Source organism: Canis aureus, chromosome 26 (genome assembly GCF_053574225.1).
Source record: "Canis aureus isolate CA01 chromosome 26, VMU_Caureus_v.1.0, whole genome shotgun sequence".
NCBI lineage: Eukaryota > Metazoa > Chordata > Mammalia > Carnivora > Canidae > Canis > Canis aureus.
In genome coordinates this window covers 31,183,705-31,194,137 of record NC_135636.1, presented here as the reverse complement: position 1 = coordinate 31,194,137, position 10,433 = coordinate 31,183,705, and the positions used below count along the sequence as shown (strand labels likewise).

At 45.5% G+C, this 10,433-nt stretch overlaps 1 protein-coding gene across 2 annotated transcripts in view; it reads left to right on the top strand.

The window, feature by feature from the left end:
• Positions 1 to 894: 894 nt before the first annotated feature.
• SAMHD1 (SAM and HD domain containing deoxynucleoside triphosphate triphosphohydrolase 1) overlaps positions 895 to 10,433 on the top strand; it is a 56,697-nt gene continuing 47,158 nt past the window's right edge. The window contains exon 1 of one of the 2 annotated variants that reach the window (XM_077873034.1): positions 895 to 978. In XM_077873034.1, the coding sequence (XP_077729160.1) occupies positions 903 to 978 (76 nt within the window). In that variant the 5' untranslated portion in view covers positions 895 to 902. Of the gene's footprint in view, positions 979 to 4,958; positions 5,307 to 10,433 lie in introns of those variants that run through there. The other variant, XM_077873035.1, reaches the window with a different exon arrangement.

Here is a 10,433-nt window from a genome sequence, read left to right as displayed (position 1 = left end):
GCAGATGCTTAACTGCTGAGCCACCCAGGTGTCCCTAAAGGCAGACACTTAATCAACTGAGCCACCCAGGTGCCCCCTGGAGATAAGTTTCTACATTTATGAACAGAAAAAGACTTACGGAGCACCTACTAGTGATCTTAGTATCTGTAGGTGCATATATACACATTTTGCCTCTAAGTTTTCCTCCTTGAGCATCATTTTTATCAGATGAGAAAATCAACTATTATTGTTGTTGTTGTTTTTAAGAATTTTGGCTTGGAGGAGTTTGGCTGGCTGGCTCAGTCAGTAGAGTGATCTTGGGGTTGTGAGTTCAAGCCCCACAGCATGCTTACTGAGAAATAAAAAAATTTTAAAATATTTTATTTATTTATTCATGAGAGACACAAACTGAGAGAGAGAGAGGCAGAGACACAGGCAGAGGGAGAAGCAGGCTCCACGCAGGGAGCCTGATTCGGGACTCGATTCCGGGACTCCAGGATCACACCCTGGATCGAAGGCAGGCACTAAACCGCTGAGCCACCCAGGGATCCCCACTGAGAAATAAAATCTTAAAAAAAATTTTTTTGGCTTGGCTTTGGGACTTGGGGCAGATATTTAAAAAAAAAGAGAAAAGAATGTCTTGAGGAGGCTAGGTTCAGTGAAGGGTGAAGGGGAAGTGAAAGAGAGTGATGACAGCTGGCATTGAGAAGCAGCAGCACTGGTTGAAGAGGAAGCTGTGGAGAGATATAAAACCACAAGGTTAGTGCTGATGGAAATAAAATTGCCGAGCTCAGCTGGGTGGGTGAAAGGGTAGCTAGATAAGGGTAGGTAAAAAAAAAAATTGCTGGGTATATTCAAGATTATTAAGCAATGGGCTTTAAAATAATTGAAATTAGTTTTTTTTTTTTTTTCTAGTCTGAACGATGGCAAGTTTGACATCAAAGGAGAGGCTGAGCAGTCATTTCCCTCAACATGACCAGAGCACAGGGCCAAAGTTAAGTAGGTAACTCTTCCAATGTTGTGGAAAGACTAAATGGAGCAAGATCACCAGGACTATAACTGAACTGGCAAACTGGAAAGCTGGAAGTGGTGGAGTCAGCTTTGAATCTCCATTCTGTCACTTACCAGCCATGTGATCTTGAGCAAGTAACCAACCACCTTGTGCAAGATCTAGGGCCCCTAGAAAGTAGGGGGTTAGGAGGAAAATAATAAATATGGCATTAAGTGACACTCTTTAACACAAACAAATAGAAAATTAAAGTTCTCAAAAGCAACTGCTTCGAACAAACCAATCTGATTAAATTTAAAACCTTGCTTTTATCACCTACTGCCAAAGAAATCTTGCAGCCAGGGCAGCTTTTCCCACAATACTGAAAAATATGTTTTCAAGCCAACTATTTCCAAATTGAAATAAGCTTTCATTCATATGCTATTGATTGTCTCTTTTACCCCTTTGTTTGGGCTTCCTGAGTCTTGGAAACTCTGTTCTTTTCTCAAATTATTCTGAAGCTTAAGGGCATGTTTTGCTGAACCTGGCCCTTCTGTGCAGATGAAAGGCAAGTGGGTCTATGGGACAAGGGAGCAATTGAAAATTTTTAGTAAACTAATATAAAATAATTTTTTTTTAATTTTTTTATTTTTTTATGATAGTCACAGAGAGAGAGAGAGAGGAGAGAGAGGCAGAGACACAGGCAGAGGGAGAAGCAGGCTCCATGCACCGGGAGCCCGATGTGGGACTCGATCCCGGGTCTCCAGGATCGTGCCCTGGGCCAAAGGCAGGCACCAAACCGCTGCGCCACCCAGGGATCCCATATAAAATAATTTTATATCAAAATTTCCATAACAAGCAATAGTTAGAAAGTGATTAAGAGCATGGACTTTGAAGCCATGCTAGATTGTTGTGTTTTGTTTTTTTTTTTTAAGATTTTATTTATTTATTTGAGAGAGAGAGCAGGAGCCAGGGAAGGGCAGAGGAAGAAAGAGAAGCAGTCTCCCTGCTGATCAGGGAGCCCAAAAAGGCGCTCTATCTCAGGATCCCAATACCATGACCTAAGCTGAAGGAAGACACCTTACTGACTGAGCCACTCAGGCACCCCAAGATTGTCTGGGTTTGAATCTAGGCTTCATCATTTACTAGCTGTGTGACCAGGAGAAAATGATTTACTTATTTCTTTGTATCTCAGTTCCTTATATCCTAGGGTTATTGTGATACATTAATTAATATTTGTAAAACCCTTAGAACAGTGCCTGGCATCAGAGTAAAGCTCTAAGTGTATGCTAAGAATATTTTATGGAGGACCCAGCTGCCTTAGCTAGTAGAGCATGCAACTCTTGATCTCGGGGTTTTAAGTTTGAACACCACATTGGGTGGAGAGATTGCTTAAAAAAGAAAAAAAAGGATATTTTGCTCTCCACAAGATCAGTAATGTTCATATGCACAATGATAATCTGCCTTATTCATCCTTTTTTTCAATTACTTATTATTTTGTTTTGCTTTTTAAAGTAATCTCTATGCCCAACGTGGGCCTCAAACTCATGATATCTCCAGGATCAAATGTCACTTCCTCTACTAACTGAGCCAGCTAGGTGCCCCTGTCTTACTCATCCTTTATCCCTAGATGGATCTATGGCTGAGTTGATGGGACAGTGTATTGGCTGTAGTGGTGGTAGCAGTAGTCCTATTACCAGTTAATCGCACACACTAATATCTTTTTTTTTTTAAGATTTTATTTATTTATTCATGAGAGACACAGAGAGAGAGAGAGGGAGGCAGAGACACAGGCAGAGGGAGAAGCAGGCTCCACACAGGGAGCCCGACGTGGGACTCAATCCCAGGTCTCCAGGATCACACCCTGGGCTGAAGGCAGCGCTAAACCGCTGAGCCACCTGGGCTGCCCCACACACTAACATCTATAGGGAAATTTGGTTCTGCCTCTGAGTGATTAACATGATGGGGGACATGCCTCCCATTTTTAAAAATTTATTTATTCATGAGAAACACACACACATACACATGGAGACAGAGAGGCAGAGGGAGAAGCAGGCTCCATGTAGGGAGCCTGACATGGGACTTGATCCTGGGTCTCCAGGATCAGGCCCTAGGCTGAAGGCCGCGCTAAACTGCTGGGCCACTAGGGCTGCCCCTATGCCTCCCATTTTTTTTTTTTTTTTTTTTTTTTTATTTATGATAGTCACAGAGAGAGAGAGAGAGAGAGAGAGAGAGAGAGAGAGAGGCAGAGACACAGGCAGAGGGAGAAGCAGGCTCCATGCACCAGGAGCCTGATGTGGGATTCGATCCTGGGTCTCCAGGATCACGCCCTGGGCCAAAGGCAGGCGCCAAACTGCTGCGCCACCCAGGGATCCCCTGCCTCCCATTTTTATAGGCTGTTACCACCAGGCGGTAAAAGCCCTTGAGGATAAGTTTTTAAGTAATGTTGAAAAAAAAAAAAAAAAAAAACAGGCCGCAAATGAAGTCACCTGCTAAGCTCCGCATCAGCAAACCAATACTTAATATCTAATCTAACCGCAATTTCAGCCTTTCCCAGGACTGTGACCTTTAACCACTCAGTCTGGAATATCCTGGCCTGCACTGGCAAGCCAGAAGCCTGGTGACCCCTGTCTTTCAAAGTTGGGTGATGCCTAAAATAATCCTTTCTTTTGCTATGACTTTCTTGTCTTACCTCCTGCCTTTAAAAGCCTTCCATTTTGTACAGCTCCTTTCTCTTCAGTAGATAGGATGCTGCCCTATTCGTGAATCATTGAATAGAGCCAATTAGATCTTTAAATCTACTCAGGTGAGTTTTGGTTAACAGTAATCAGATTGGCTGCTTCCTTTCCTCTGGGTAAAGAGTTAGGATGGGGGGCGGGGGGTTGAGGATTCTTTTTTTTTTTTTTTATTTATGATAGTCACACAGAGAGAGAGGCAGAGACACAGGGAGAAGCAGGCTCCATGCACCGGGAGCCCGACGTGGGATTCGATCCCGGGTCTCCAGGATCATGCCCTGGGCCAAAGGCAGGCGAACCCCGCTGCGCCACCCAGGGATCCCGTTGAGGATTCTTTTTGAGAGAAGTTTGAAGTGTACTTCTTCTTTCTTCTTCTTCTTCTTTCTTCTTCTTCTTTCTTCTTCTTTTTTTTTTTTTTTAAGATTTTTATTTATTTATTCATGGGACGCAGAGAGAGAGGTAGAGACAGGCAGAGAAGCAGGCTCCATGCAGGGAGCCTGACATGGGACTCGATCCCTGGTCTCCAGGATCACACCCTGGGCTGCAGGCGGCGCCAAACCGCTGAGTCACCCGGGCTGCCCGAAGTGTGCTTCTGTTTGGAAACCTGAAGATAACAGTTCATGGACAGGCATCCCCAGGGCCCTCTAACTGCCTGGCAACACTGTAGAACTTGAGAAATGCAAGATTACCTTCATATCAGATTTGACATCATTCCAGGGTCTTCCAGATCAGCTTCTTTCCCATTTTTCTCTAATTGGGAAGCTGCTGGCAGCCTGGTGGCCTTTTAGGTTTCTTCTAAGTTTGGGGGGCATCTACGGAGCACCTGGGTGGCTCAGTGGTTGAGTGTCTGCCTTGATCTCCTGTCCTGATCCCGGGGTGCTGGCACGGAGCCTGCCTCTCCCTCTGCCTATGCCTCTGCCTCTCTGTGTCTCTCTCATGAATAAATAAAACCTTTAAAAAAAAAAAAAGTTTGGGGCATCTAAAACACAGCCAAAGGTATATCCAGGATGCTCATTTGGAGGAAGGCACTCTCAATTCACCCGAAGAGCCCCTGCTCGGGACTGTGACGGGACTTCTCCGGGTCCTAGGTACAGTCTTGCCACGTCGCGCTTATTAGCACGGCCTTGTCTCCGCTTCTGCTCGCTCGCTCCCAGTAAACTCTCGGGCGGGTGGAGGGCCATTGGGCTGCCATTGCGCCTGCGCACGGGGTCGCGGTGGCTGAAGTGGCTGGGCTGCCGGCCCCAAGGGCTGAGCCGTCAGTGCGCCTGCGCGGGAGGCCAGTAGGCAGGCAGCGCGGAGCGGACTCGTCCTTGCGGCCGGCCGACCGCCTGTGCGCCTGCGCGCGGTCCAAGCGCCGCGGTTCTTGACTGTGCTGTGCCGGGCGCGGGTTGTAGCCATGCAGGGAGCTGACTCGGACCAGCCCTTCAAGCGGCCCCGGTGCGATGGCAGTCCGAGAACCCCGCCAAACACCCGTTCCGCGGCGGCGGGGAGGTCCTCGGGCCGCGAACTCCGCCCCGACCACCAGAGCTGGGGCCCGGAGCAGGTGTGCTGCTTCCTAAAGCGCAGCGGCTTCGGTGATCCCCGACTACTGGAACGCTTCCGAGGTAGCAGGGCTAGAGGGCTGAGGGGCCGGGACGCGGCCACCGAGGCGGGGACCGCGGGCCTGAGGACAGGGCGCCCCGGGGCAGTGACCTGGCGGCCTCCGAGAGGACCCGGAGCGGGGAAGCAAGACCTGCTCGGGGAGGTACCAAAGGTCCGGACCGGAGGCGGAGAGCGCTCCCGAGCCGGGGCCCCGAGGCGGGGAGGGGAGACTCGCGCGGGAGGCACCAGCAGGGGTGGCCTGAGGCGGGGGGCGCCGCGGGCGGAGTGACCTGCGGCGGGGAGGGGAGCGGAGGCGCGCGGAGGTGCCAGAAGGGGCGCGGGCGGGAGCGGGGATGGAGAGAGGAGGAACGAGGCGTCTGGGGTGGGGGACATGGGGGACTGTGAGCCTGGGCGGGGCCCTTGGGCTGACGCTGGTGGGTTTCTTCTGGAACTTCCCACAGCAGCGCCGGACTGGTGAGACCCGGTTCCTTTTTTTTTTTTTTTTTTTTTAAAGTTAGAAGAATATTTTTCCCAGACCTGTCATTCAGGCGCACTGGGCTCGGAAACCCTCTGTGCTACTACTGCAGCTGCTTGCACCCTTGTGTTCCTGCTTTTAAGTTTCTGTTATCACCCCCCCCCCCCCATCATTGCTCTACTCGGGGTTTTCCTAAGGGAGGAGGAACATGTTTTGTCGACCCCTGAATCCCCATTGCATCCCAGTAGAGCTCAATGTGTTTGCTGACTGCATTTGTAGAGCTTGGTAATGATTATGTTTTGCTTTCTAAAATCAGTTTCCTTAGCTAAATCTGAACCCAGATTGTTCACCTGACCACTGAACTCCCAGCAGTCCACAACTTGGCCACATCACAGGGGGAGATGTGCGGGTCGTGAGTTGTAAGCAACTGGCTCAAGTCCAAGCATCCATCCGCATGAAATCTTCTCAACTTCCCCTAATGGGTGTAAAGCTTACCCTTTCTCTGTCTTATCCTCTGAAGTGTTCTATAGGAAGGTAGTGCCATTTACAAATATAGTAAACTTTTTTGCAATTATGGGTGGACTCTTGTTTGTCTAGGGTGGGAAGAACTTTAACTGTTTCAGGACTTAAAAAATAGCTTGACGGTGTCAGAAACCGTACTTCTCTCTTGTCTCCGCCTGTGGTTTTCCTCCAGGCTGAATGGAAGTTTTCTCTGAATAGCAATAGATGGGGATGAAGTAGTTTTATATTTTCTATCTCCAAAATATGATTGTGTTGTTGGCCCTCTGTTCAGTGGTGTTCTAAAGATTAATTCATCAACCTGCAGAGTTATCTGTTCTCTTGAACCCACAGTCTCATGCTATCAGAACTCACTACATGTGAAGATTTTATTTGGGCAGCCCAGGTGGCTCAGTGGTTTAGCGCCACCTTCAGTCCAGGGTGTGATCCCGGAGAGCCGGGACGAGTCCCATGTCAGGCTCCCTGCATGGAGCCTGCTTCTCCCTCTGCCTGTGTCTCTGCCCGCCCCCCCCCCCCGCCTCCCCCCCTCTCTCTGTGTCTCTCATAAATAAATAAATAAATAAATAATCTTTTAAAAAAAGATTTTATTTAATGGGACACCTGGGTGGCTCAGTGGTTGAGCATCTGATCCCAGGGCCCTGGGGTTGAGTCTCACATCAGACTCCCCGCAGGAAGCCTGCTTCTCCTCCTCCTGCTTATGTCTCTGCCTCTCTGTGTGTCTCTCATGAATAAATAAATAAAATTTTCTTTAAAAATTTATTTTTATTTTATTTTTAAAAATATTTTATTTATTCATGAGAGACAGAGTGTGTGTGTGTGTGAGTGTGTGTGTGAGAGAGAGAGAGAGAGAGAGAGAGCGAGCGCGTGTGCCAAGTGCATGAGCATGAGCAGGGGGAAAGGGTAGAGGAAGAAGCTGACTCCTTTCTGAACAGAGCCCGATAGGGAACTCCGTCCCAGGACCCAGAGATCTTGACCTGAGCTGAAGGCAGATGCTTAGTGTAGCTGACTGAGTCACCCAGGGGGCTCAGACTTTTTTTTATCTGTCTGTCTGCCTATCTATCTATCTATCTATCTATCTATCTATCTATGAGAGCATGAGTGGGAAAGAGAGAGTATGAGCTAGGGGGTGGGGGGAGGGGATTCCTCTGCTGAGCAGGGACTCAGACCTGGGGCTCCATTCCAGGACCCTGGGATCATGACTTGAGCTGAAGGCAGATGCTTAGACTAGACGACTGAGCCACCCAGGTGCCTCTTACTACATGCTTTTAATTGGTAAAAACTGACCACGTGGTTAGAATTGGTCATTTCTTTCTTCTCTTTTTTTTTTTTAATTTTTTAATTTATTCATGATAGTCACAGAGAGAGAGAGAGAGAGAGAGAGAGGGGCAGAGACACAGGCAGAGGGAGAAGCAGGCTCCATGCACTGGGAGCCCGATGTGGGATTCGATCCCAGGTCTCCAGGATTGCGCCCTGGGCCAAAGGCAGGCGCCAAACCGCTGCACCACCCAGGGATCCCCATTTCTTTCTTCTCTTAAAGATCTTTATTTTTATATTTTAATTTTTAAAAGATGTATTGATTTGTAGAGAGAAAGCACATGAGTGCATGTAGGGCTGGGACAGGAAGAGGGAGAGAATGAATCCTATGCAGACTCCCCATCAAGGTTAGAGCCCAACTTGGGGCTGGATCTCACTATCTTGACCAGAGAAATCAAAAGCTGGACTCTCAACTGACTGTGCCATCTAGGTACCCCAAGATTTTTTATTTTTAAGTCATCTGTGCACCAGCAGGGGGCTCAAAAGTCCCATTTTCCACTGGCTGAGACAGCCAGATACCCCTACAACTGCTCATTTCTTAACTGTTTGGTCTTTTTTTTTTTTTTTTTTTTTTGTTTGTTTTTAAGATTTTATTTATTTATTCATGAGAGACACAGAGGCAGAGTCATAGATAGAGGGAGAAGCAGGCTTCTCACAGGGAGCCTGATGTGGGACTCCATCTCCGGACCCAGGATCATGCCCTGAGCTGAAGACAGCCACTCAACCGCTGAGCCAAACAAACCGTCCCTGTTTGTTTGGTCTTGACTAAACTTTAGTCAGGCTTCTCTCTCCTAGAGGGTCCTAAACTGGAGCAAGAACTAAAAAGTGGAATGCTCCATGATCAGCTTTTCTTGGAACTGGCTGAGCATAGCAGGATACTGTCCTGTCAGACCCTAGTGGGGTCACTTCCCTCCTAAAGAGTCTGCTAACCCTTCTCTTACCTTATGAAAAACAACTACACCTTTTTGTTTGATTTTGGAGATTTCTGAGATCACAACATTCTCCCTATTGAAATAGTCTTTCTAATCCTTATCTTAGTCTGGATTTGTTTTTATTTGACAAAACGAAGTATAAGGTGTTGGAGCCCTTTCCTCATTATGGAACACAATCTCACAAGAACCCTGAAATTTAGAGGCTGTAATTCATAATATATATAATAATTATAATAATATATATAATATATAATTTATTATACATATAATATTTTAATATTATATATAATATATATATTTTTTACAGATGATTTTTTTTAAAGATTTTATTTATTTATTCATGAGAGAGACACAGGCAGAGGGAGAAGCAGGCTTCATGCAGGAAACCCGACATGGGACTCGATTCCCAGTCTCCAGGATCATGCCCTGAGCTGAAGGCGGCACTAAACCGCTGAGCCACCCAGGCTGCCCAAACAAACCAATTTTAAAAAAATCATTGGAGAACATAACCAAAGTTATAAAACTAATAAAGAGCAGGGAGAAAAAGTAGAACAATGAGCAGAACACAAGAATAGATTATTGACAACCAGCCAGCAAACATAGAAAAAGACATTCAATCTCTGCAGTAATTTTTAAAATAATCAAATTTTTATTTAGATAGGAAAATATTTAAAGATCAACAATAGGAGAAATGGCTGATCCAGTAAAGTTGATGGAAGTGTCTATTGGCTCAACCATGGACAGTTTGTTAATTCTTTTTTACTTAGGAAATTTCATTTGTAGGAATTTACAGATAGAATTGTACAGGTGTCCAAAGAAACATATTCAAGATCAATCTTTCAACCGTTGGTTATAAATAGCAAGAAAGTATAGAAATAATCTATCCATTGATAATAGTTGTACCTAACAGTGAGAGCTAATGTTAGCATTTACTTTGTGTGAAGTACTATTCTCTGCACTTCTCATACTTTGTCTTGTAAAATCTTCATAATTATCACATCGGTTTAGTATACTCATGTTAAGGCATACTTATTTGGATATAATTTCTTAGCTTAAGGATCAGAAAAAATTAATTAAATAGGGTTGCTGGGTGGCTCAGTCAGTTAAGCATGTGCCTTTGGCTTAAGTCATGATCTCACGTGGGGCTCCCTGCTCAGTGAGGAGACTGCTTCTCACTCTCCTGCTCTTTCTGTCAGATAAATAAATAAAATCTTTTTTTTTAATTGGTTAAATATACTATGGTGCATCTATATTGTGGAATGTAAGACAGCCATTAAAAATGATGTAGTTTGGGCAGCGTGGGTGGCTCAGTGGTTTAGTGCTGCCTTCAGCCCAGGGCATGATTCTGGAAACCTGGGATCGAGTTTGGCTCCTGCATGGAGCCTGCTTATCCCTCTGCCTGTGTCTCTGCCTCTCTCTGTCTCTCTCTATGTCTCTCATGAGTAAATAAAATCTTTTAAAAAATTAAAAATAAATTTAAAAAATGATGTAGTTTAATAAAATTGACAAAAGTGATATCTTGGGTGTGAAAAATAAATTATAAACAATATAATTCCATTTGTCTAAAATTACATAATAGCATAACTCAGTATCTATTAAAAATGTCAAGTGTACTAGTATTTTTTTATTTTATTTTATTATTATTTTTTAATTATTTTTTATTTTTTTATTTTTTTAAGTTTAAAAATTAAAAAAAATTTTTTGTTTTAAGTAGGCTCCATTTCCATCATGGAACCCACCCAACATGATCTTGAATTCACAACCCCAAGATCAAAACCCGAGCTGAGGGAAGCCTGGATGGCTCAGTGGTTTAGTGCTGCCTTCAGCCCAGGGCCTGATCCTGGAGTTCCAGGATTGAGTCCCACCTCGGGCTCCCTGCGTGGAGCCTGCTTCTCCCTTTGCCTGTGTCT